The sequence below is a fragment of the Trachurus japonicus genome, chromosome 24 (assembly GCF_045865225.1).
Source record: "Trachurus japonicus isolate A0001 chromosome 24, Traja_1.0".
NCBI classification, from domain to species: domain Eukaryota; kingdom Metazoa; phylum Chordata; class Actinopteri; order Carangiformes; family Carangidae; genus Trachurus; species Trachurus japonicus.
In genome coordinates, this window is record NC_140930.1 from 25,870,899 (window position 1) to 25,898,355 (window position 27,457).

Here is a 27,457-nt window from a genome sequence, read left to right on the forward strand (position 1 = left end):
GGGTTAATAGGCAGCGGAGGCAAATGGTAATCACTATTTATATAACATTTATGTGGAATGGTTAATTCATTAACCAGAGGTTACTAGGTTAGCTCCCCAGTCCCCAGATGTTTGTCAATTAGACGTAGGCTATGTGATCATTGCCAAATTCTAGGAATGTGCACCATAAAGAAATATAAAATTCAGCTAAACGGAGTCCTGTCTTTATCCTCTGTCTTGTGTTGTTGGTTGACTGTGGTCTGGTGTCTATTAAAATCTATTTCATGTGTATATGAAGCTCTCTTTAAGTAAATTGCAATAAAGCGGACATTGATCAGATCATTTTTCAGTTTCCAAGGCCCAGCAAAAATTTTCCCTCAATACCTGCATGCTTATGTCCCTGTGATCACATTGTAGGCTACTGATGTAATGTCATCACTTACCCTCACTGAAAATGAACTCCTCTATTGCTGATGTCCTATGAGCTGTCACAGCTTCACCTCAGCAGCTCTCCTCTCCTCCTGCTCTGTCATTTACTGCAGACGAGTGCTGGATGTAGAAGCTTGATCCAGGTTGTCCTGGTGAAAGTTGGTGTGATAAAATACCAAACAAAATGTTAGTTTTAGATTAAGGGCTTTTGCTATGACAACAGAGTTCAGTAGCTTTTGAATGGTTTCCTCTCTCACTCCATCTTGACTGTTCAAGTCAGCCCGGCAGTTTGTTTTTGTGTCTATCATATCTGTTCCCTGCTCTTAATTGACTCATCAGACAAGGGCTCAGCTAAGACTTCACCACATGTGTCAACCATGTTTTATTTCAATTAGCTGGTAATCAAATGTAATTCCTCTGTCAAGCAATATTATTCTTGAATAGCACCTTAACTAAGTGATTGGCAAGTGCAATTCTCCATTGCTGCTGTTCCTGCATATTAACACTTAATGGAATTGTATGCTGCGTTGTAACTGAGGCCAATGGTTTAAGTTCACGTTGCATCCTAAATCCCATTTTTGAGATTGGAGCTTGAATTATCCAGGTCATGTGCAAATTAAGTATTCATTGTTCAGTCAAACTCTTTGAGTAACAAGTGTAAGAAATGAATAAAGAGGAATGTAACAAAAAAGATCCAAGAAACACCTGTTTCACAGTCTGACGTTTTATATTTGACATAGCCTACCACAAGTTTTTACAATAACACTGTGGCAATTAACTTTATTCATTACACATGTGCTGTCAAAATGTCAGTGAGGACAAAAAAAATTAAATTTTCTCTCAGAGATGAATTTGTGACAAATGGTTCTTAAACAAGTTTTTAAAAACCACAGTGTGAGTTATGTGACACATTAAAAGTTTCCCTCAATATTATCATAAGACATGGACAAAACGAACTGTGACACAACCAATCAAATCTGAAAACAAGAATGGGCTCTATGCACAGCTCCACTACTTCCTGAACTTAAGGCAGCTCCTTTATTTCCTGTCTTACATTATTGGACAAACTGATTAATCCAGGTGTGTCTGACCATTGTGACTACTCAGACACACCTGAATTAATCAGTTTGTCCAATAATGTAAGACAGGAAATAAAGGAGCTGCCTTAAGTTCAGGAAGTAGTGGAGCTGTGCATAGAGCCCATTGAAGGCCAGTGGAGCTCAAAGTGAGGACTCACCCGTTCATCTGCTGCTTCAGTTGCAGAAAAACACAGACTATAACTTTATTTCTGAATTTTTTTTTAGAAAAAAGCAACAGTTTGTATCTTTCAATCGGCTTAAAAAAATATATTTTACACCATATACAGGAAATACTTGAACAGTGTTGGAGCTCTCCACACTAACAATAGCTGGAATGTTTAAAGGCCCTGCACCCTGACACAGGTGTTTTCACTTGTCCTGATTGGACCATTGTTGAGGTTGAAGGTGGGCGGAGCTATGACAGATGACATTGCACTTCCAACTACAGGAGCCATTAAGTCATGGCTCGTAAGTGAAAACACTGCCCTAAATTCTCCTCTGGCTCCATCATGAGGTTTGCATTTGTGATTTTGTTTAATAATGAATACTGAGTGAATTACTAGGCTATAAAACATTTTAAATTCACAAACATGCACCTTTACATTTGATCTAAACCTCACTACAAACCTTAACCTACAGATGTAATGACGTCACCCTCAGCTGTTTACCGCTAATGGACGAACATTGGCATGCTAACATGCTAAACTAAGCTTATGAACATAGTAAAACATGCCTGCTTATCATCCACATGTTAGCATTGTCATTATGAGCATGTTTGCATGCAGACAGAATAAGTCATCCCAAAGCACCACTGTGCTGTAGGCCGAGTGTAAGATGACTCATAATGTCTAAAATACTTTTTGTGTCACTAACCTCGACCAAAACTTTGTCTTTTCAGTGTAATAACATGGGGATGGGGTTTAGTTGGTGTGTTCCACTAAAACCCCAGTTCAGTGAGTATATACAAAATAAGGAAGAGAATATTGATTTGAACAATGTAATTCACTGTATTAGTCTGAAAATAGCCTGCAGTGGTTTTTGCATGCAGACTGCTGAGCCTAAACTATATGTAAAACATAAGCATGAGAGTTATCAATTAATTGCCTTGCACCTTATTAGAATGAAACTATGCAACTAGTACAAGCTATTTGATCAGGTCTCTGATTGATCCTTATTGGATGGTGTAAAAGGGACAACGACTTCCTAAGCTGTCCAGGCTCATTACGCAACACTTGGTTTACCCATTTACTGCCAGTGTAGAGCTTATCCTTAATTACAAACACACACACACACACACACACTGTGGGATTCACAATTAAGCTGAATCAGGACGTAGGATGGTTGAAGAGAATGGCTGCTAACTAGACAGTGCATGAAAAGAGAAAAGAGACAAGCTGGAACATGAACTGTTCCTGTGTGTCAACAGCAGGGTCCACAAGCCCCTGTTCTTTGACGTCTCTTCCTCTGTTTGTCCTCTATACATACACGCACAAAGACATATTGACACACCCATACACATTGTTTGTTGTTTTCAGCCCTCTATATGAAAAGGTGACTGCTTGACTTATCTGCTCTCCTTACGAGAGTGGGATTAACTACAGTAGAAAAGCCTACAGCACGACATCCAAGCCTCATCATACTAAGTGACCACATTTGCAAGGATGTGCAGTCCTTCCTCACACACTCTTTGTGTAAATCAGGAAGTTTCAAACAATATAGAGCTAGAGACAAAAGTGAGCTGCATATGCACTGTACTGTATAATGCTTAATGCATACACTCTGTTGTGGTACAACTGCTGGGTTTCTCAAGGTCAACCCTTTAGTATTAGTATTCCTGCTCTAAGCAAGCTGTCCTCTAGTATGTCTTAACGGCTTGCAAATGGGTAATAGAGGGGATGTTAACAAAGATGTCATTAAGTTGATTTGTTGTCATGCCACAGTTGTGTATTGTAAGTCAAAATGTGCCAATTAAACCCCCGAAATGACGAAAATGGGGTGGAGGACAGGCGTCAGAGGATATAAATTTGCTCTTGCAGGGATTGTGTTTGTTGATGTCAGCCAGTGGAAAAACATGTCCCTGCTTTAAATCAGAGACAGTGCTGGTCTCAAGATGAAGCTTCCAAAAGCTCAGAGGTAAAACTTTAATGACTCCCACCCTTCAGTGTTTCCAGCATCCTCTTGTTTTGCTTTCTCTATAATGAGCACAGCCAATCACCAATCAGGATTCCTGCCACCGTATAGAGAACTTGAAAACAAAGCTGGCTGGTCAGTGATGTGGTAATTCATATCTCTCTGTGTCTGTGACAAGAACACAGAAGTGACTTTTTGTGTGGTCTAGCTATTTATATATTTTTTTAATATAATGGGTGATCTGTCTATCACGCTCGTGGCCTTAAGAGCTCCCATTTCTTTCATCGGACTTGTGGGTAATGTATTTCTAATCCTTTCCATCATGCAGACCAGGTTCTGTCGAGTGAAGTCCTTTGAGTTGTTTCTCCTGGGACTGGCTACGGCCAACTTGGAGGAAATTCTCATCGTGAACATCTATAATATTGCCGCCGAGACTTCCACCATCGCCATTGACATTTGGACATGTCGTTCATTCAAGTTTCTGACTCTGTTCGGTGAAACTGCCAGCATCCTCTTCACCGTCCTCATCTCAATCTTCCGCTACCAGAAGCTGAGAGACGCCAGTAAGAGGGTCAACCTCCCAATCTGCATGGACAGCATCAGGTCAGCCTGGATGGTGAGCGGGGTTTGCGTGATGATCTCCGTCCTGCTCAGCTTCCCCATTTTTGTCATCAACCTGCAAAGCCCTGGTGAAAACACTACGAGAAACGTCGGCTGCCCTCCAGACTTCTTCCATTGTAGTAAAACCTTTTGTCCCTTCCTCAACCGCCTCTACAAATACTCTTTCCTCCTGATCTGCAACATGCTGCCTCTGATCATCGTCACAGCCACCAGCTCCCTCATCATCACGGTGCTGTGGAACCAACGGAGGACAGTGACTCCGGTGGTGAGTGTGAGTGGGTCGAGCCACTTGGGCAGGAACAAGAGGAAGGGTCTGGGGCTTCAGCGGAGCACCGTGGCCGTGCTGGCCGCCATGGGGTTGTTCCAGGTAGATTGGACTCTCTATCTGATCTTTGAGCTGACTTTCAGTCCCACTGACTTTCCTCTCTGGGCTGAAATGGAGTTCTTTATCTCAATTTCCTATACGTCCATCAGCCCTTATGTATACGGGATAGGGAATAACCTGTTCTCCTTCAAGAACTGTTTAAAGAGGTAATTACAATATTTTCTTCAGGCTAGAATTGTCAGATTCTCAAACAGAAAATTTCTTTTGGAAATGTGTTCACGTCTTGTTTTGGTGATAAGCTTTTCATTGGAAAATACTTTTCTAAAATATGAATACTACTGTATCTGGTTTGGGGGATCAGAGCTGTTTTCAGGTATTTCTACAGTAAACAGATTACAGTTTGTATTTATTTACATCTTATAGCAAATGAAATAAGTTAATTTTCACACAAAAGTTTTCTATAATTTTTTTTTTTTAATCACCTATATAGCAAATGCCTCTTTTGAATGACAACAGCACCATGAGACTGTTACAACCTGAGAATAAAACAACTGTTTCTATAAAGAGAGGCTCTTTTGCAGCCTTTCAGTGGGAGGACGGTGAGTGAATTTCATGTGGTGCAGTGTGACCTAAAATAAACACTAAAGACATAACAAGTCTCTGCTTCACTCTGATAAATGCAGACACACACATGTTTTTTTATTGCAATTCTGAACACAACAGTTGTATCTGTGAATGAACAACCCTCTTGTGCACAAACCAACAGGAGCTGTGTTTACATTGCAGATTTATAACTTTATCCAGTCACCTCCCACTCTGTCATTTGAATGTAAAATCAGTAAAGATAGGCTTGCAGCTGCTTCTGCCACTGAACTCAAGTGATCTATGGGAAGTTTGTCCTATTAAATGTAAAGTATTCAGACCCTTGACTTGACTTGCTCTGAGTTTAAGAGAAACCCTAATTGTGATTCTGTCTTGATATGAGTCGAGAACAGGATAAAACTTGTGGTTAAGCTTCGTAACATCAAAAGACTCACCCGCTCTTGTCGAAAGTGAACACCGGCCCCATATTAGTCATCATGACCTACTGAGTTAGATACATTTATTTAGATCTGAGTGATAACAATTTCATATCAAAGCTCTGCTAACGTGGGGTTATATTGTTACAGATAAATATATATACACTATGTGTCAACTTAACTTTTTACATGTTAGCGAACTCTTAAACAGCCTGTTTGGCTCCTGTGCTGCCAAAATTACTCTGCATGCCAAAGAAAATACTGCTGAGGTCTAACTGAGGGATGAGTGTCTCTGATTGGCTGCTGTTGGTCATGATTTTTCTTGTCTTCATATCTTAATTTGGGTTTTGAATATAATCCCAAGATATAGACCACTGTTAACATGTTAAACTATATGTCCACTGTCTAAATGTTTAAGCTGTCCCTTAACACTGCTTTTAATAGGTGATGATAGATTTAATATTATGCCTGCTAATGGTAATTTTAAACCTGGTTTGACAGTTGTGGCAGAGCTCACAAAGGCCATACAAAGCTTGTGCGCTTCTCATTGTGTGGGCTGTCACTGCTGATTTTGCCTCAGTGATGTCATATTTTGGTAGCTGTCAGTACATACTGTATGGTAAGTAAAACAACAAAGACACACCTAATGAAGAGTTTTAACACTGGTATCTCTATACAGAGATTCAATGAACCATGCGCAACCTAAAATTGAATAGCAAAGGTTATGATAATAAGCTTTTATATGGTGACAAAGGTGAGGGTAGCAAACTTAATTAATTAAAATGCTATTTTTTTGTTTTAATTGTAACATTATTCAAAGAATTTATCATGTAATGCACACACACACACACACACACACACACACACACACACACACACACACACACACACACACACACACACATATAATTTTCCTTTTTTTTCCTTTTACTAAGAGTGACCTTCAACAAGATTTCAACACAATACAAACATATTTGTGTCACATAGGCTACAACAGTGAAAACACAGCACCCAAATCTACAAGGTCAAAAGAAATTGTGAAAAAATGCGTCAAAAATGTAAAAGCTGTCACAATGACCAAGGGAGGTGTTTTCTCATCTAAAAAACAACTTGAATATCATAGTGATCAGTGATCAGTTCTGATAGGTCATGTTGTAATATCCTTTTTAATATCCCTTTTTTTTCTTCCTTTAATGCAAGATTTACATTGCATTATGCAGAATAATCCATCTGTCTGCGTGTTCGTGCATTTTGCTGGTGGACAAAGCCATATTGAAGTGATGTGAGAGTCGTTGTGTCTATCAGATTAATTGTGCACTGCCTTGATTTAAAACATAAAAGCTATTCAGAGTTTCCCTTACAGCATTTAGAGGGTTTAATTTTGCACTGACTGAATTTTCACTACTCAGGATGAGCTAAAAATGAGCAGACAGGCTGCAGCGCATCACCACGAGATCCCCACGTGGGAAGGAACGGACAGTTCACGGAGGCTTTTCCCACTTCCTCGTCCGGTTAGACCCCGCCTCGTTCACTCATCAGTAACGTGTTAGTTTTGATATAAAAGCCATGTCCTCTCACATGAATGGGCTACGTTGGGTTGTAAGCTAAACCTTCGCCGAAATCTAATGTCTTTTGAAAAGTCGTGTTGTTTGTTAAGGCTATTTTAATTGCACCAGCAAGAAATAAAAACGCTGTAGAGAAATTGAAGCCTAATTTGACGATCATGTAGGCTATGTAACAGTCGCGATGCATAACTCACATCCATCCTCATTTATTTATTGATTGGTTTATTGAGATCATAACCCCTTCCTCTCGCCACCGACACAGAGCCATCTTCTCAACATTGTAACTGTCTCAAAATCAGTGCATTTTTAATGGAGCTGCAGTCTGAATGTAATTGTATTTTTGGTTGGTTGGTGATGAATTGAGCATGTTTTTTTGGCACCGAATATTTCGGCTAGTAAAGGGTACATCTTTGACCGGGTGATGCTTTCAGTCGAAAATCTTATTTAACAAACAAACAAACAAACACACACACACACACACACAAAAAAACCGTGTTTTTGGATTTGTAGAAAACAGAGTGCAGCTGCCACACATTTAATCAGATAGGCTTTGTTTGCTAACATTTTAACCAATTATTCTCAATTATTTAGATTATTTGTGCATGATAGGCTACTGACTGAACCATTAGGCTTAACACTGTCAAATCTTAAGTTTATGTTGTTGAGTAGGCTAGTGGCTCCCAGTAAATTTTAGTAAACAGCACTCAATCACCAAGGACCTCCAACTTCCTGTTTAACATATTTTGTTCTGGTGTCAACAGCGTTAGGTCAACTTTATTTTGTGCTGCTATTTAAATAGAGTCTAAATGGTTTTGCTTTGGGTTATTTCACTTTCAACCTTTCAACTCGTTTCGCTGCCTTTTTTTTTTTAACCAAAGAAATCTATTGTTTGCAGTAGGCCTATTGATTACGATATTGATACAGCTCAGTGATGCAAGTCTCAGGGGAGTCTGAAGCAGGAAACAGAGCTAGTTCCTTAATGTTACATACTAACTTTTTTTTTTTTTTTTTTGATCGACAGTGTGTTTTGGTCGTGTTTTTTTTTCCTGTTCAGGCCTCTGACACCATGATGAAGAAGATGACCGGTAAAATCCTCCACAGGGAGCTTGCGCATTGGCTACTGGAGCCCAACCGCCATGGTGAACGTGTGACGTCATAGCCCGAGAGCACGGATGTGTGTGTGTGTGTGTATGTGTGTGTGTGAGAGAGAGAGGGGCAGAGAGAAGTGTGTGTGTGAGAGAGAGGGTGAGAAGAATGTGAGTGTGATCGACAAGGTAGAAGAAGTGAAGGAAATACAAAGGACGAGGGAAGAGAAAGTCTCCGCGTGGGATTTTATACACGTCTGTAACAGTCTCGCGCAAACTTGCTCAGAGTTGTCCTCGCCGGCGCGCGGACTCCGCTCGAGGTGGGAACAAGCGAAAATAAATAAATATATATATATTTTTTTAACCGGGATGGTGGACTCCCGCTTCCCTCGCGGCCCGGGAATCACGCGCCATTGAAGGAGCGGGCGGGTGGGTGGGGGAAGTGGGGGGTGAGTGAGTGATATTGTGCATGCGCTTTGGCTCCACTGCGTGCACGCTCGGGTCGGTCGATACGAGCACACGGTGGCGTGGCTCTCGGCCTCCATTTGCCAGTTTGTGTTTATGTTCGACGGATACGGAGAGGCTCGTTCAGCGGCGGCGACGAGGAGCAACAGTTGGAGTTTCACTTCACCGGGGGACGGTTGCTATTGTGTCGCCGCCGTGGACCGGGAGGTGCTCGACCGACGGTGAAAGGTGAGGCGTTAATGAAACCTGCAACTTTTCCAACTTGGTGAGTGGAGGAGCGGACGGCCTTCCTCTCTCTCTCTCCCCCCGGTGCGCGAGGAAGAGGAGCTGTTGTCAAACAACTTAAATTGTTGACCTGGCTTTGTGCTTTAGGAGGGGGCAGAGTTAGACGGAGCACAGCTGAGGGGGGGTTGCGTTGTAAACACACAGGTAATCATTCATTTGAGGCGTCGTCTGGCCGATTAACACCTTTTACACGGTCGCATCTGTGTGTCGGTGTGAGTGTGTGTGCAGCAGCAGCAGCAGCAGCAGCAGGACGACGAGGAAGCGGGTCACTTTATTTAGCCGAGGGGATGGATTCATTTTGGCGTAAAACGTGGAGACGATGCCCACAGTGTCTGTTTAGAGTCAGTAAAACACAGGCCTGTGTCCGAGCGCTTCAGCCATGTCCCCAGCTGGGTGAGAGCAGGCAGGCTATTGGTCAGTCACACCAAAGTGGTCCCACAGCCCACCACATCACCAAGGCAAAGTCCACTTCAACAGAGGAACTGTGAAACCTCACCTCACAACAATGAAACATAAGTAACCGTAAATTTTGTGCACGTGTTAAGTCAGGGAAAAAAATGATACAAATGATATAATGATGATTTTAGTGGTGGAGGTGGAGGTTAGTTTCTCTCTTCCCCAGGGGCGTTTTTTCTTTTTATTATTATTTTTAATGTTTTATATTTTATTACTATTATCATTATTCACCGCTGCAGATAATGTTATTATATCAAAACATTAGGGGCCGTGTATTGGCAAAGATTTGGCGATATGATTCATAGCCCGAAGGAGAGTGAGTAGATGTATTGGCTGGTATAAGCAGCATTCCCCACCCTACCCCACCCCACAAAAAAGTCTATTTATAGAAAAAACTCTCATAGTATAAAAAACACAAATAAATTCACCTTTTAATGTATTTAGGCTCAGAACAGTTGCATCTGTATTTGCATTTCACAGTTTTAATTTGATGTTTCTTTCCTTATACTACTACAAAATACTCCACTGTCACACTTAATAACCAATTATAGACAGGTTTATTCAATTCCTTGAACAATCCTGTTCAATATAACTTGCCTGGTTAGATACATCTTATAAACACGTTTTGCATATCCATGCTAGCTAGAGCAAGTCATCACCAGCTGCTGCAAGGACCACATATGGCCCAGGGTTGTAAATAAATGATAATTTCTCCATTAGTAGCTAATTTATTTTTCAGAAGGGTATGGCCTATCCGAAAACTGCTCTGCAAATGGTTTGATTCTTATTGGAAATCCTGTTGGACACAATGAGCTGTCCGATGAAATCATGCAGATCAGATAACCTGAAATATGGCCCAGGTGCTCTTCAGCTTACAAAACACTCACAGAGCCAGCAGCAACTCGAGAGACCAGTGGTTGGGTGCACTTGAATTTTGTATGATATATAAACAATGCTTTGATATTGACTGGAGTCATTTTATGTCTTCAGTTGATTCAAAGAAAGAAAATGCGGTTTCATGTCTATCGCAGCAGCCAAATATAGCTTGGCATCTAATGCAGATGCTACAACAAGCTGGTGTAAGTCAGTAGCTCTAGTGTTTGGTACACAGGTTCAGTGCAGGATTTAAGCATTTGATTGAATGGGAAAAGATCAAATTAAACTAAAAAACCAAATTGTGAATTCACATCAATAAATAAACATTTCAGTAAATGGTGCTATTATTTTATTGTGTTTGACCTGTAGAGATGCACGTTCCTGGTTGTACTGATCACTCACAATATCTAAATGTTTACATTTCTTGATTTATCTTTTGCGGCGCTTTCTTACCTGCCAGTGTTTTGAGTCTTGGGTGAGCTGTATTTACTTCTGTTACCATTCGTCTGCATTTTCTGATTGTGTTTTTTTTTTTTTCAATGTTCTGTCTCATCTGATTAGATCAAAATCTCTATCATGTATGTTGCACGACTTTAACACAGTTGTACTACATAAATGACACTGTTATTATATGATTTTTTCCTTAGGTATCAAATGAGGTGGAACAGCAGCAGCCGTTGATGATGCCGGCTACAGACCCTGAGCTCACATCCATGGAGGACCCCCATGCAGTGGAGGATGAGAAGGGGAGCCTGACAAACGCCCTCCCCTCAGTCCCTCCTACGACCATCCCTGCTTCGGCGCCTCCTTTCCCCACCGCTATAACTAATTTCACTGGTGAGGCAGTGATAGAGAACAGAGCTGTCTCCATGGCAAGTAATGACTGCAGCTCAGCTCTCTCTTCACCTGCTGAGGCCAGCCCAGCTAAGCCCGCTGCTGTAACATCACCCACTACCTTGGAAGGGACCGCTGAAGCAAGTCCAGCTACCTCACACATTGCATCAGCGTCAGACTCCTTAAACTGCACAAGGACGAGCCTCGTCAACCTCCCAGAAACACTACAACCGTTGACTCTTGTGCCATCTCCTACGTTTGGCTGCCCAGACGCGGAAAATGACTTTCCTACGTCGTTGACCTTCAAGGGCATCACGGTCACGCTGGAGAATAGCAATGTGTGGAAGCAGTTCCATGGCTGTGGAACCGAGATGATTCTCACTAAACAGGGGCGCCGCATGTTCCCTTACTGCCGATATCGCCTGTCTGGTCTAGATCCCGACCGCCAGTACAGTCTCGTCCTGTCTATAGTTCCTTTTGACAAGCGCAAGTACCGCTGGAACAAATCCCAGTGGGAGGTCGGAGGACGGACAGAGCACGAGCCCACTGGGGTGGTCCGGGCCTTCGTCCACCATTACTTATCTTGCAAAGGCTCGGACTGGATGGGAACTTTGGTGTCTTTCTACAAACTCAAACTGACCAATAATACCGGGGACAGCGACGGCCATATAATCCTTCACTCCATGCATCGCTACATTCCTCGGCTACATGTGATACCCGTCCCGGAAGGGGCCACGCCCACACCCGACTGTCCCGTGGTCATCGGACCGGAGTGCATTATCTTCACTTTTCCACAGACTGAATTTATGGCTGTGACAACTTATCAGAACTTTCGCGTCACGCAGCTGAAAATTAATTACAATCCCTTTGCGAAAGGCTTCAGGGAGGACGGGCACAACCCCCGGCTACAGAGGGTCACTGCAGAGGTTCGACCCGTGGTGAAGTCGGTCACCGAGCCCAGCGTTGTAGAGGAAAATGAAAGCAAAATCGTTGTAGAGGAAAATGAAAGCAAAGAGGAGGCTGTCGATCTCAGGTTAGTTTTGTATGTTTTCCACATCTGCTCACTTTATTTTACAGGTGACAAGTTGTTGGATTTTTGGAACCATGAGCTTCAATATCATCAACTTGAAAATGTGCATGTGCATGTGATTATGTTGGTGTTAAAAGGTTTGTAAAAAGGTTTGCAGATTCACTACTTTAAACTAATTACAACTCTTGTAATAAGTGATGGAAACTGTAATGAAGATAATGAAATGAATTAAGTAACCTAAACCTAGAGATTGGAATTTTAAAAGTATGTTATGAGACAAATTAGCACATCGGATTAAAGTAGTTTACAAAACATCACTTTTCATTTCAGCTAAAATCTGTTTGACAGACTTGACCAGGACCATGAATTACATGCATGCCAAGAAATAATTGACTTGACCAAAAGCACTGTTTGTTACTGCAGCAAGCCTGTTATGTTGTATTGATTTGTAATAGCATGTGAGGAGGTTTACGACTGAGAGTACAGGGCTCCAGACTGCTCCTTGTGCATGTGCAACCAGTAAATTTGCCTCTTTTTTTTAAACACTGGTGAAACATGGATGAGACAACTCAAAGAATCTAGAAACTGTCATTACAGGTGGCAGGCCAATGAATGTGAGGATCATATATGAGAAGAAAATGTGAATATTTGATTTGCGAGTCGATTTATGTTGTGTGCCCCTATATTTTCTGCTTGTGCTCCTAAAAACTAAGTATGGGGTCCGCTGTACGCTGTACTCCTAGTTAAAAAGTTAGTCCAGAGCCCTGGAGTATCAGGCTTAGAATTGGAAGATGTATATATTAAAATTTAAGTGTGTTGTGCAATGACAAGTACATGGATGTTATTACGGAAATATGTGTCAATTAAACTGTAGGAATTAGCTTGTTAAATTATCATCACTACATGCTGTGCCATTACAAATTTAATATAGTTTTGAACAAGACTACATTAAGTCCTTTTCACACTTTATGTGCTAAGTATGTAATAAACTATTCCCTTTTATGTGTCTCACAGCATGAAGAATCATATCGTTCCTGCTCCTCTCTCAAATGTGCAAGCAACTAGACTGGTCCTGAAGCCCATAATGTCTACTCCTGCCAGTAACGATGAAGCCTATGTCCCATGCATAAGGGGCAAGCATGCTCTTGGTGAGCTCGTGCTCGTCCAAGATCGTCCACTTGTGGAACCTAAGGAAGAAAACCACACACCAAAAGCCATATCCACCACTCCTACCTCCACAACGTCTACCCCAAAAACATCGCCATGGATCCGCAAAAAGAGGAAGAGGATTAACAGGCATTGGGCAAATTCCCGGGGAAAAGAGTGGAAAGCTGCTGCTGCTGCTGCCGCCACCGCCTCTCCCAAAGTAACCCACAGCCCATCACTGACTGTGGCTTTGCAACCGGAGCTGGATGATGTAGAGGGCCTGCTGTTTGTCTCATTCACCTCCAAGGTAAAATACTGCAAATTACTGCTAAGAATGCCCAGCAACATATCAGCACCTCCCCACTGGGTTTATTTCCATATTATACATGTGTGCTACCTCCTCCAGTGATCCACTGCATGTCAAATAAGCCACTTCAGTTTTCACTGAATTCCTAAAATGGTATTTGCTGCTGTGTGACAGGATGGTTTTGAGGACACAGTGGTGAAAGTCTTGTGAAGTACCGGTATATAGGCTGTAATCTTGTTTTGTGTCACAGGAAGCTCTTGATGTTCATGTCAGAAACAGGCCGGCCAGCTCTCCAACACCTGTGTCTCCAGTTTCCCCAGTGTCTCAAAAGCAGCCAACACAAACAGGTAAGGTACATGTACTGTTTTGGATGTTGAACCTTTATTATTCTGTTGTAGACTAGTTGTAATTTCCTTCCTTACAATGAAGCAAATGGCATCTCGTCTGTGGTGTTTCAGTGGAGGTGATCACAGAGACTGTAGAGGAAAAGATTTCACACCTGGAGGCGATCCTGCTGCAGGATCTCAGAGTTCTCAGACACAGACAGGTCATCCATCCCGTGCTGCAGGAAGGTGAGGCTCATATAAATAATGAATAATAAGAATAATAAAAATGTGATGTGAATATGCTCTGCCTTTACTCATTTTTTTCTCCCCTTTGTAGTGGGTTTAAAGCTGAGCTCCATAGACCTGAACAAGTCCATTGACCTGAAGTATCTGGGGGTTTCTCTGCCTCTGCCTCCAATCGCACAACCAGAGCAATGTGATGCCACAGCTTTGTCTCCTGCTGGTAAGCAGAACTGATCGTTGGGAGTGCATGCACGCTTTAAAGTATATTTTTCAATCTGTGATGGTGACAGTGTAGTCGTAATTAAAAAAAGCAATTAATATCAAGATGTAGCTTAGCGTTTACTGTTTCAGATAGGCTGGTCCTCTCGGGAAATGTGACTGAGTAATGTTCAAGAAATTAAGTTGAACTCTTAAGTGTTACTGAAAGGAGGGACTTTCCCCTTCACACTTCAAGGCTCAACTTACTGAACTTGAAAAATGGTGCACAGAAGGACGAATCAAAACACACTCAGTTTCTGAGTGCATTTGTAGAGATAACTGTAGTGTTTGGAGTTATAATTTTGTTATTTATTTACATACATACGTTCTCTGTCATTACTCATTGATGCATTCTACTTTGTTTCAGAAGATGCCCTAATCCCTGTACATATGTGAACACGTTTTTTATTCCCACTATTGTTCCTGCGTACAGTTTTTAGACTCTCATTTCCCTTAAATTAGACAGCACATTTACAAGATAGCCTTTATGTGTTGACATAGAAATATGATGCTTCCATCTGTGGATTGTCAGTCAAATTGTTAATTGTTAGTTTAAAAATAATCCCCAGAGGAGGGTTTGAAATGGACAGCCTGTGTTTCAAGCATGAGGGCCAGAAATTGTCATCAAATTGGCCAGAGGGGTCTGGTACTGTGTAGTTCCCAGAATGCCCCTTCTTTTGTGTAATAGGATGTGAGCCGCCCCTTCCTTATGCATAAGAACATAGGCCCTGTCCAGTTGTGGTATTAACATGACAGCTACAGGTGTGAACAGAGACATATTGAGGACGCTTTTCAAATCCAATCACTCAGACCACAGTCAGAGGTCTGGGCCTCATGTGATCTCACCGTTTTAGCAGTGTCAACACAACTGCGTCCTGGGCCACACACACATCAGACGGGACCCATTTATTTGCACACGGAAGTCAGAAGTGGTCAGTGGATGTGTGCCTTACCACTTGTGATTGTATCACTCAAGACACATGTTTTTGGGCCTGAACACGGCCATAATCAGGCATCCACAATGTTATTTACTGTGAGTGATACACAATTGCCCCCCCCCCCCCCCCCACCCACACACACACACACACACACACACACCCCGAAAAAATCACAGAAAACTCAAACAATAAAACCACAGGAAGTGGTTAATAATGGTTTAAATCTTGTTGCCCAGAGGATAGCTATTACCATCAACCAATGCAGCACAATGTCAACTTTATTTCTGTCCGTGAAAACACACAGTATCCTTCAACATAGTTTTCCTTTCAACAACGAGAGTAAAATGGCAATCTAATCTGTTTGTAGAGTAGCACTTCAAGCAGAATTGTGAAGCATTGAATCGGTGTGTACTGTGCTCTTTAACCGAAGGCTAACAGAGTGTACCTCCTTCACAGAAAAGAGATTACCCTTCATCTCCAGGACAGGAAAGACAAGCGACATGACAAAAATAAAAGGATGGAGAAACAAGTTCATAAAAAGGAAAGAAACGTCTTCTTCCGACTCTGATGGTGAGGTTTTCTCGTCTTGTTGTAGTATCTGCAGTGTCTCCTTTTATCATGCAATGGGATTAGTATAGTCATTCTAATTACCAAAAGATTAACTGAACTGAAACCAGTGGAATATATTTGTGTCTGATTTATTATTCCCCATTGATAAATTAAAGTCCCTTTTATTCTTCCCCTCCAAAAGGATTACAAAGGAACCTATCTGCCTTCTGTAGCAATATGTTGGATGAGTACTTGGAAAGCGAAGCTCAGCAAATTAGTGAACGGGCTGCTGCCTTCACCACAAACCCAGAGGGCTCAGTGGCCTATCAGCTGCCTGCTAAAAGCTCAAGCTACGTGAAGACCCTGGACAGCGCACTTAAGCAGCGAAACACTGCTTCCAGATTCACATCGAGGGCCAGCAGACCTTGTCCCCTTTCCCACAAACCCCTGCTGTACTCTGCCCTGACCTCATCGGCGCCTCCTCTGGCCAGCTCTGCAACACCTGTTCAAGCTGCAGCTCAGTCCTTCCAGCAGGAAACTGCTTCACAGAGGTAAGAAAGGACATGTTTATAATGCGTCTTATTTTTTAGATTTTCAACTTTTTTCACCTCAGAGGTTTTTTCATTTTCTTTATTTAACTTTATTTACTTTTCCATAAAAAAGTAATATTTGAACATATTAGATATTCTTGGCAGCCACACAGAGAATATATAGTAATAGCTTGAGGAAGTTAAATCTAAAATTACCACTTAAAACATAATTTTACACATTTAATTAAACAAATGCCCTTTGTTCTCGTATCAGCTTTTAACACTTTACATTGATTTTTAACACGTGTTCATTTACAAGCTTATGTTTTGGTTTGGTCTCATCTGTTGTGTGGACTTGATGCTACTGATTGCATAAGTTGGAGCATGCTTAATTTGAGAGGACTTGCATATTAGAAATCTAAAAGCCCTTTTCTTTAGGAGCACATGCCTTTTTATATAGGTTTCCATGCCAACATTCCTTCTTCATTCTGTCCTAAAAACGCTTTGCTTTTTTTCCTCAACTCAAACCCACACATCAGATCAAAACAGACAACTCAATGCGTATGTTTTACTTCAAGTGTAAACAATCTTTTGCTACAATTTGCAACAATTTTATTAAAGTCCAACTCAGACGATCTGGACAACATGATTTTGGTCATTTTGAACAAGCATGTGATACACATACAACCTAATTCTTACATCCCACCCACACTCCCCACTCTCTTTCTGGCTTGGTCTCTCTTCAGATCACCTCAGTACCAGCCAGCTGTCGGCCAGAGACCAGCCATGAGCCCTGGGCTGAGCCAGTGGATGGCACACAGACCCACAGGCCTCACCAAGGGGCAGACCAATATCTTGCAGATGGAGTTTTCAGCCTTGAACAAGGGTCTGAACAGAACACAGCTGACCCCAGACAGGGTGTCGGTGGCCCTGTCTGTAATCTTGACAAAACAGGTATGGGATATATTGTGTAAGCAAAAAAACTAACTTTAAAGATAACTTGATTTGTGTCACGTGAAATGTTCTCTGTTTTTTGTTTTTGTTTTTTCAGATGTTTTACAAGCCCAACGTAAAAGCACCCAAATATCCAAAGGATCCAGTTGAGGGATCTGAATGTGGTCAGGAGTTCTGCAGACTGGGTTGTGTGTGCTCCAGTCTCCAGCAACTGAACAGAGGTCCACTCCACTGCCGGCGGCCTGAGTGCATGTTTGGCTGTGGCTGCTTCAAACGCAAGATCACCAAGCGCATTTCTGCAGGGGAGAAAGAACAGATCCAACCTGTTTACTGTAAGAGCTTTTTTTTTTATATATAATTTTTATTATAAGTAGTTCCGACCAAACAATCTGATTGGTCATCAAGAAATTTAGAACGTGCTCAAATCAGCACAACAGCAAGCCTTACTCACCACTAAAAATATTTCTCTGCCATATCATGTTGTTGTATCCATCTCCATGGTAACATGGATTTTTATTTTTTAGAAACATTATTTTACTCATGAAAATAAATCAGCAAACCACATCAACCTCCTGTAGAGTGTTATTGTCAGCTGCCAAAGTCACATTTATAGAGCAATTAAATTAACGTGCTTTAGTTAATGCTGTAAACTGCCCTGTCTTAGCTGAGAGGGTGTTCCCTTCCATCAACATGAATATATAGTGATTATACATTTTTTTATTTATTATCCTCGAGGGTGTGGTTTAACGTCATTTGAGCACGACAGTGATGTGCTCAGGACCGAGGCGCTTGTGCCAAGGTCCGCAATGTCTCTGCAATTCCGATGTCTAAGTGTATGGCTGTGAGTGATTTAATACGATGTTAGCCTTTTGGATTGCTGCATTTGTTTCTGTTTTTTGCTTCTGTTTCCAACTCAGTTTGGTCACAACTGCCAGTAACTCAGAACTGTTAATGAGATGCTTTTATCCCTCCCCCAGCTATGACTAATATGGTGCATCTGGTCCAACCTCACCCAGGCTTCCACTCAAAAAAACTGTGGAACTTTGATATTCGTGATGTGGATCAAGACCCGCTCTCTGTCCCGAAAACCTCTCAGAATCCACTCCCTCCAAAGGGCCCCAAGGCACCGCGTCCTCATCCAACACCACCGGTAAGAAAGCTTGTCCACATCTCTTTTTTTTTTAATTATTTGTTCATTAGACGCTTCTTGCAATTGAATTTGAATTTAAACAAAAATTACAAAATTATTGAAATCGATCGTTTCAGATAAGAGAAGAGGACAAGGATCCAGTGTATAGATATTTGGAGAGCATGATGACATGTGCACGGGTCAGAGAATTCAACAGCTTGCCTCCTCCTGAAGTTACCATAGAGCCAAAGATAGTTGACACTGCCACACCAGACAACACAAAACAGAAGAAGACCACCACTGATGACCAGCCAAGACACTACTACAGAACTGTTAAGAGTAGAAAACCAGGTAAAGAAAAAAACAAGGTTTTTTCAGACATAAATTCATGTTGTGTTTGTGCTGTTAAACTTCCACCAGCCACTGAAAACTAGGCAACACCTACTTAAATCTCTATTGTCATGTTGTTGTGTTTATTTTCCCACTCTGCGCGACTTAATGTCTCGTGTCCCTCAGCTGACAGGTCCGGTCAGGAATCCACAGGCAGAGAAGCAGACGCAAGGAAGCAAGTACAGATCCAATCAGCATGTCAGTGGGACAAGGACCACAAAATGGTCCTGGACAGTTTATGTCGGCGCATAAATCAGAACCGGTTGTCTCAGCGTTACTACATCGGACCGTACCGCATCAGCCCAGTCTCCAAGATCTTCATGCAGAAGCCCAGTGGTTCCATTGTCACCTACAGGGTAGGTCACTGAGAAGTAGTGTGTTCACATGGGTGTGTTTACATGTTTAAAGGGATAGTTCAACATTTTGGCAAATTGGCCCGTTTCCATAATCCCTATAGATTTAGGAGTAGGTTCGTTACCTAAAACAACTCTGTCTCGTAATGTTCTGTTATTATCTCATAGCATGGTGAATGTGCAGGTCACAACCGGAGCGTTTTAGAGTTGTTGGATTGTGTATTTGATGAGCTTGATGAGGGAAACCAAGAAATTCCTTGAGCCTCCGTAGCGTAGCTCTGAGCAGCTTGCGGCTCTGCTCCGCCGTTCTAAAAATAGCTTGCACCGACAATTAAAGGTAACAAACCTACTCCTAAAACTATAGGGATTATGGCAATGGGCCAATTTGCCAAAATGTTGAGCTATCCCTTTAAGTCTAGTATCTACTTGTGATATTTGGAAAGAGGAGTTTCTAGTAAATGCTGTATTGTCAGTATTAGGAACACTTTGCGGAGCACATTGCCTTTGATTTGTGAGCATAGCAGCTGATGTCTGAGTCATATTCAGCTTCAGCCTGGACACAGAGTTTGTGTCTATGTCAGTGTGACAGCAACAGGTCTTTTCTTTGTGTATTCTTGCACAAGCACAGCACAAATAAAAAATAGGCAAGAATATTTAGATCACAGCATCTCACACAGGCAGCATGTAATTTACTTACTGGCTTATTAGCTTATTTTTGGATTTACTTCTTAAAGCAGAAGTAAGCGGAATGTTTGTGTTAATATAAGTCTTAAATAGTTATATCTTAGAGTGTTTGGTCTGAAACACGGGTCTGTCAGTCACTCTGCTCTGCTGTAAGCCGAGGAGAAAACTTTCCTTGTATCCTACAACCTTTATCCAATGAGGAGAGTGAACGGCATGAAGTGCTGTGTGTGCAGCCAAGGGATGTGCGTGAATGTGGTGACGTAGGGACGAGGGTGGGGACTGCTAACTCTATCGGCTGACAAGAAGTTAGCCAAAACGACCGGATCGCTTACTTCTGCTTTAATCAGTCCAAAATAGTGTCATTAAAATAATGAATATTATAAGTTTTCAGTGAATGTTCTGAATTAGTGTTTGCCCTTGTTTAATAACTGGAACTAAAAACATATCTCCTGTACTCACCGCTCTTTTAGGTTCTCATTAGTAAACAATCAAAAGCCAGTGATAGTGAGGAGGACAGATCTGACGACAGTGATGAGGAAAATCTTACCAATAAAAGCTTCGATGGAGAGATCAGTGCAGAGCAGGAGGAGGACGGTCTAACTGAGGAGCAAGAGACAACGTATGGAGTCACACCTTTCCTGAGTGGAGTTTTACCTGCTGGCAGACTGACCGCCAGCACCAAACCAGCTGGCTGCCAAGCATCTGGACTCATAGAGGTCAGGCAATAATAATAAAGGAAAATGTTTGAAATTGAAAATGTAATTCTGACATTAAGTTATACCATATTTATTTTCTTTTACAGGTAAATGGCAAATGCTACAATCAGGCCAGGCTGCTGCTGGGGAGCATGGGATCTCTACATCCAGCGAACCGCCTCGCAGCATACGTTACAGGCCGACTACATGCTCCTGCCGACACTGCTCATAAAGGCCCTCAGAGACCAAACCCCACACAAAGAAACAACACTCCCAGTGCCTTGCGGATAAAAGCCACAGGCACAGTGGTACCTCCAATTATCAGTGCAAAGCCAACCACTGATCTGACGATACAAACACCAGCACTAGGTAAGATTGTCTCTGTTCTTAGACCATAGCACAAGCACTTAGTTTTAAACTGATTGCCTCCCAGAGGTGAGAAAAGTGATAAACAGACACACACACTTCCATTTGTTTTTCTCCCCATTTCATATCAGTTCCTGGTATAAACACGGAGTGAGAAAAAAGCAGCATTGTGTTTGTATCAACATTAAGAAAAACACTGCTAATAGTCTTAATTCCCATTATTAAAGAATCAAAGGAAACACCTCCTTGTATTTGGTTCCCCAGGATTTGGCTTTGTAGATTGACGTTCTTTTGATGTCTTATGTTGTAATAATTATTCCTTTGTCTCACCACCCTCCTCTGCATTGTTTTGTTACTTTAGCTCCGCTGCAGCCTGACGATCTGAGGAAAGGATTCACCAGCCTGCAACAGGTCGCACAAAACCTCTCCATCTTTAACCCACTCCGTTCATTCATCTCTAGCCAGCTGCGCTCGGGCAGTTCCTACCAGGCCGGCTCCATGTCCTCGCCTGTCTCGCTCACCGTCTCCCAGTCACTAAAAACCCCCAGCTTCCTTGGACACAGTGGGACCTGTTCATTCAGGATCTGCCCTCCAACCAACCAAAACACCGGAGTCCAGGACCTACCAGGAGTGGCCTTGCCTGGAGGCTTCACTCTGTTCCAACTCCCGAAGCCTGGGGCTGACGGAGTTGCACGAAAACCAGAAACTGTAAACACCACAGACATCTCTGCTGTTGATAAAGCCCTACCACCAAGAGAGGCTTTATTTAATTTTGTCCGTGGGGCTGATTCGGATGCTAATTGGCTTGGTTTGGAAGTTCTTAATGAAGGTAAAAACCTGTGCAGCAACGTGTCGGTGGAGCCCAGCTCCTCGTCTGAGCTGGCGTGTACTGAGAAGACGCCGACCGACGAGAGTGATGAAGTCATCAGCAGGCAGGTGGAGTCCAACCTGGATATCGCCTCAGACGGAGAAAGCTCTGACTCCTCAGACTACTGTGGTGACGAAGATGTACGTTTACTTTTATGTGAAATCATATAGCGTAAACCAAAACTCAGTACATGATTATGTGTTTGCTATAATTGTTGTCACTGTCACAGTTTTAAAACTGCACTTTGTTTGCTTTAGGAGGAGCAAGTGGACATCGAGACTGTGGAGGAACTAGGGCAACAAATGGCCATCACAAAAATGAGGGAAGCTGTTAAGAGGATGTTGCAGGAGGCTCGGTAAGACATGTGTGTTATGAAAGAGGGGTGTGTAACTATGTATATATGGTTTGGATGTGTTAAGTTCTAATTGTGTTATCCTCTTCTTTACCTTCAGCGATTCCAGTGATGAACTGAGCACCAAGGTACAGAACCATCCTCTATTAAAATGACTTTGACACGTCTAATATTCACATTCATATTCACTGATTATTTCATTTCATGAGGGGTAATGGGTTTGAATCTGATATAACGTGTTTAAAATACAGGACAATGTGTGTTTTGAACATGGTTCACCTCCACAGGACGTTAATGTTGACGACAAAAAGAGGCGAACCAACCACTCAGTGGTAGAAAGGCAGCGACGCTCTGAACAGCGGGGCCTCTTCGACAAACTCCAGACTGTCCTGAGGAGTGACCCCAGGTCCCCCAGACACCACCTTCTCACCATGGTCAGTCCCACATAAGGCTCAAAACATTTTCCTAGCATTTCGGTAAATTGGCCCATTGCCATAATCACTTTAGTTTTAGGAGTAGGTTCGTTACCTTTTAATTGTCAGTGCAAGCAATTTTTAGAACTGATTAAATATACAATCCAACAACTCCAAAACACTCTAGTGGACAAGTTGTGACCTCCACATTCACCACGCTATGAGATAATAACAGAATGAGTTGAGTTTTTTCGAGTTAATTCATGCAAAACCACTGATGCGTGTTTCCTTCGGGGGCTGTTTTTCGGCAAGCAGTCTCTGCATTTACCTTGAAAACAACTCTGTCTCGTAATGTTCCGTTATAATCTCATAGCGTGGTGAATGTGCAGGTCACAACTTGTCCACGAGAGTGTTTTGGAGTTGTTGGATTGTGTATTTAAACAGTTCTAAAAATTGCTTGCACTGACAATTAAAGGTAACGAACCTACTCCTAAAACTATAGGGATTATGGCAGTGGGCCAATTTGCCAAAATGTTGAAATATCCCTCTAAGTGATGGGGAAAAAAATAATATTGACTGTGTATCTCTGCAAGTATGTGACATCACCTGTTCCCAATGAGCCCCTCACACCAGCAGAAAGAATATTGCACATCCCTAATTTGAAATGTATGCAGATCCTCAGTCAGGGCCTAAGCCAGTATGCCAGTAAGACTGTAGTCTTAAGGACTTAAGATAATTAAGGCTGTTGTGAATGGCTTCAGAGAATTGAAATTGTGCTGCTGCAAGTTCATACTTTTAATTTTTACATGTAAAAAAATTAACATAATTCTTCATTACATCTCAGAGCTTGTTTGAACCAAGTTTTATTCACCACTTCTAGTTGTAACTGCACATACAGACTTTGAATTGTTCAACTTACCTCTCTCCTACATACGAGAACAACTGTCATGTTTTTTAAAAGGTCTAAAACGACGTTGTCTTTATCAAACAGCCATATGTGGTTAACTGTATCCAGTTCAGGTTTGCTGGGATAGGGAGTGTAAATTGTTGTATCCTGAACACATGTTCAGGATCAATACATGTCTGTCCACACTAACTCCCTGTTCACCCACTTCAGTATTTATACCTTCTGATCCATTCACAGTTTTTCTGTCCATATGTCTGCCCATATGTTATATATAATATGGTAATGTTTATTAGATCCCAATAGGTAAAGGGAAGGAGATCAGTGTTTCCCCCAGAAAATTTGTTAGTTAAGGTGGTGTCTGACCTGTGGGTGGGGGGGGGGGGGGCAGAGATCTTAACAGGAAAGCGCTGCGGGAAACCCTGGAGATGTTACATATAGGCATATGTGATGATCGATGTTGGAGGACACCAAGTGGTGTCTCAAGACAGGACATGTCAACCTGCAAGTCAGTGACGGGGAAGTTCATGGCTCTGTTTAGGGAGACTTAAGCGCAGGCGCAGGAGTGTTTGTTTTTGTTAATAAAGTTCATGCTGAAACAACCATCTGATGTGGGTTTTCCTGTTTCTGCAGGCTCTAAAAGAAATCCAGAATCTGGTCGAGACCTCCAAGTGTCTGGAGGAGAAGAAGAAGAAGCTGACTGACACACAGTCAGTGTATCTGAAGGAGCTCTCTCGTCTGTCTGGTATGAACAGTTTCTCTTGCTGCGTGTTGAACTGGATGAATAAAATGCAGCCGCTCACGTCTGGAAGAACAGATTGAGTGATGTGTGTGCACACGGTGTCTGAAGCTGCCCTCACTGAATTCTCTTTTGTCTGAAATGTCTACTCTTTTAGGAAAGCCAGAGATTCTGATAAAGCACAAGCTGATGGACATCTGCAAAAAGCAGAAGATGAGAGAGCAGGCGATGAAGTGGAGACCTATCTTTTCCAATCTGCTGCAGTCCAGAGCCGCTTTCCTGCAGGCCAACGCCCCACAGCCCACGGCCAAGCCCCCACCCCTGCTACAGCCCGACTTCTGCCTCGCTAAAGCTGCAGCCCAAAACAACGTACACCAGGTGAAGCCCCAGCTACAGCCTAATCCTCAGAGGAACCAATCCAGCGTCCACACACCTGTGTGCCCGCCCACACAGAAACCACAACCAGAGCAGCATCAGGAGGCAACCGAGGCTCCGGCACAGGCCGCCCAGACTCAGGTCCCATCAGCCCCTGCTGCTGCGCCTCAGGTCCCATCAACCCCTGCTGCGCCTCAGGTCCCATCAGCCCCTGCTGCTGCGCCTCAGGTCACTGCAGCCCAGGACGGAGCCGCACAAGCAACCTCAGCAACCACTTTCCAAAAGCTGTCCGTTCCACCGCCCATGACTCTCCCTCTGATGCGCTCGAAAACCGGCAGGCTCATACTTCCCTCATCTCTGAAACCACGTAAGTAGCCACATTAACACATCCTCAGTATAACCTCAATCCAATGTGTCGCTATGATATTAAATATGTGTTTTTCCCCTCTCGCAGTCGGTCAAGGCTTCTACACTCTGACGTATATGGAAGCCAAGAAGACAGGAGAGGGAGAGGTCAGCACTGCAGCTAACGCGCAGCCTTCTGACGTCGACTCTCAGAGCCAGGATAAGAGCAGTTCTGCACCTCAACACCCGCCAGGCTCTGAAAACAGCTGTACTGTAGAGGAGGACCAAACGAAACCATCTAGCTCTGATCCAGAGTGTTCAGCTACAGCGGCCCCCCTGTCTGCGCTCAGCTTTGTTAAATCACTCTATCAGCATTCAGCGTCCGCCGAGAAGAAACAGGAGGGGGGCACGGCAGCCGGCTCCAACAAAGCACCGACAGCCGTCTGCTTGAATTTTAACTTTAGGAAAAAGGCTTCTAATTCAGCCATCACTCAACCCAACCGTAACCCTCCCACCATGGGCCGGCGCAGGGGCAGGCCGCCATGGAAACATCTTCGATCTGAGGGTAAAAACAAAGGTCGAGCTGTGGCAGGAAAAAACAGGGAAGGTGAACCAACAGAAACAGAAGCCGAGGCCACGGCAGCGACCGTCGGCGATGCAGCAGAGAACCCCGTACCGGTGAAGCGGCCCAGGGGAAGGCCCCCGAAGACCAGGGCCGGCCCGGGACGGCCGCCCGCACAGGGAGGGAGCGGCTCATCCAAATCCAACGAGGACAAACCTTTCAGACCCGTGTGCAATTTTAAAAGCCCTGAACCTAATGCAGCAACAGCTTCACGTGGGGGGAAAACCAGATCGAGGCCATTAACGCGCGGCTCTTTAGGAAAGGACTTCCCCAGTGCCAAGAAACGCTCCTGGATAGACATAGAAAAGGAACTGGACCCAGAGCTTGAGGATGAATAGTTCTCATATCTTCCCGTTGCGCACATTGTTTAACCTCAGTTAGTCTCACACTGAAACCTCAAACCTCTCTGAGGCAGCTGCATCTGTCCCAGCATCGTCCTCTTCAGTCTTACTCACGTGGTGGTTTGTGTGGTGTGAACAAGTAGCATAGGTGATTGAAAGCCTCACCAAATGTGCCTGTGTGTAAACCCAAAGGACCAGAGACACCGGTAAACACTTGAAGCTGCTCTTTTCTATATACGTTAGCTCATGCAACTCAGTGGACTCCTTTCGTACGACAGAGACAGGCTGTTTTCTGCTATAAAGATATAAGAGAAAGCATTAAGTGACCTGCTGAATGTATGAATGAAATTTATGCTAACTCCCCCGTCAGTTTTGATGTTTCCTTGCTTGAATGTCGCCTACATTCATATTCATTTCTTGTTCAGATTTATTCAAATCATGTTTTTGTTGAAGTCATTTATTACTAATCTGTTTTATGCAAATGAAAATAACCTGTACAGATTACTTTAATTGAATTTGTTGAGCCTTGCAGGGTAAGTAAAATATCTCTATCCTGGAAAGGGTCCGACAACACACTGCTCCATTAACTCTGTAAAATGTAAACATTAACATTGTCCTATTTTTTTCAAGAGCTAGTTTGATGAATAATTCCTCAGTAGATTGTTTTTTGTTTGTTTTTTGTCACTAACTCGGTGAAAAACATTTTGTAGCACTTTATGTTTTGTTTTAGTATGTGTTTGTATAGTGACAGTAATGATTTGTACTTGGGGGTTCGTTCAATAAGCAAGTAATCAGAATACAGTCTGTTAGCCATGTATCTAAAAGAAATATACCTGTAAATATTGTATCTCCTTTTTTAATTGCAATATATTTTTGTTGTGGAGGATTTTTGAGACACTGGTTGTTCCTCTTACTTCAGTTAAGATGAAAATGTGAAAAAATCATGTGGCTTTTGAAATCAATAAAGTCTACTAGCATTTACCACAGCACCCTGCAGTCCAGTCAAAAACAGGCATTTCATGTTCTTGACACAGCATTAAGCGCTGGAAATAGAAATCTTAACAGCATTCCTCAGGAAGAAACATTACTGTCACCATGAAGAGAAATTACAAATTGTTTTAAAAAATGATTAAAATACTGAATTGAACTTGTTTTGACACAATTGGCCTCTGATTTTTTTGTTTGTTTTCTCAATTTACACTTGAAACGGATGTGACGCTAATCTCATCTTCACTAATGGCTGTGAAGTAGACAATTAAAGCTCTTTGTGTGGTCACAACACTCAGTCAGGCTCAACAGTCCATATCAGTGCAGCCCATTGTGTTGAGGCTATCACTCCCTGACTGACAGCAGTTGAATCACAAATTTAAAGCTTGAGTGCAAATTATTGTCTTATCTGTAACCAGTCGAATGGAAATGTGGTTTTAAAACAACTGGTCTGTCATGAAGCTC

General features: G+C 42.6%; 2 protein-coding genes across 5 annotated transcripts; both read left to right on the forward strand.

Annotated features, from left to right (window-relative positions):
* The first annotated feature begins 3,493 nt into the window (after window positions 1-3,493).
* ora6 (olfactory receptor class A related 6) lies at window positions 3,494-4,811 on the forward strand. Its single transcript, XM_085770707.1, has one exon. The coding sequence runs from the start codon at window positions 3,850-3,852 to the stop codon at window positions 4,771-4,773; it is 924 nt and encodes a 307-aa protein (XP_085626833.1). The 5' UTR covers window positions 3,494-3,849; the 3' UTR covers window positions 4,774-4,811.
* A 3,720-nt stretch (window positions 4,812-8,531) lies between these two features.
* On the forward strand, window positions 8,532-26,983 carry mgab (MAX dimerization protein MGA b). 4 transcript variants are annotated; one of them, XM_085770622.1, is made up of 23 exons: window positions 8,690-8,925; window positions 10,962-12,181; window positions 13,193-13,631; window positions 13,882-13,978; window positions 14,090-14,203; window positions 14,295-14,420; window positions 15,853-15,966; window positions 16,148-16,496; window positions 17,222-17,429; window positions 17,527-17,761; window positions 18,407-18,579; window positions 18,696-18,909; window positions 19,075-19,304; window positions 20,456-20,701; window positions 20,788-21,049; window positions 21,408-22,054; window positions 22,172-22,269; window positions 22,367-22,394; window positions 22,554-22,700; window positions 24,217-24,328; window positions 24,480-24,895; window positions 24,926-25,064; window positions 25,152-26,983. In XM_085770622.1, exons 2-23 carry the CDS (start codon window positions 10,995-10,997, stop codon window positions 26,000-26,002), a joined length of 6,432 nt encoding a protein of 2,143 aa, XP_085626748.1. In that variant the 5' UTR covers window positions 8,690-8,925; window positions 10,962-10,994; the 3' UTR covers window positions 26,003-26,983. The 4 variants fall into 4 exon arrangements, with proteins under 4 accessions (XP_085626747.1, XP_085626748.1, XP_085626746.1 ...); XM_085770621.1 differs by lacking the exon at window positions 8,690-8,925 and adding an exon at window positions 8,532-8,552 and having other exon boundaries at window positions 24,480-25,064; XM_085770620.1 differs by having other exon boundaries at window positions 24,480-25,064.
* The last annotated feature ends 474 nt before the right edge of the window (window positions 26,984-27,457 follow it).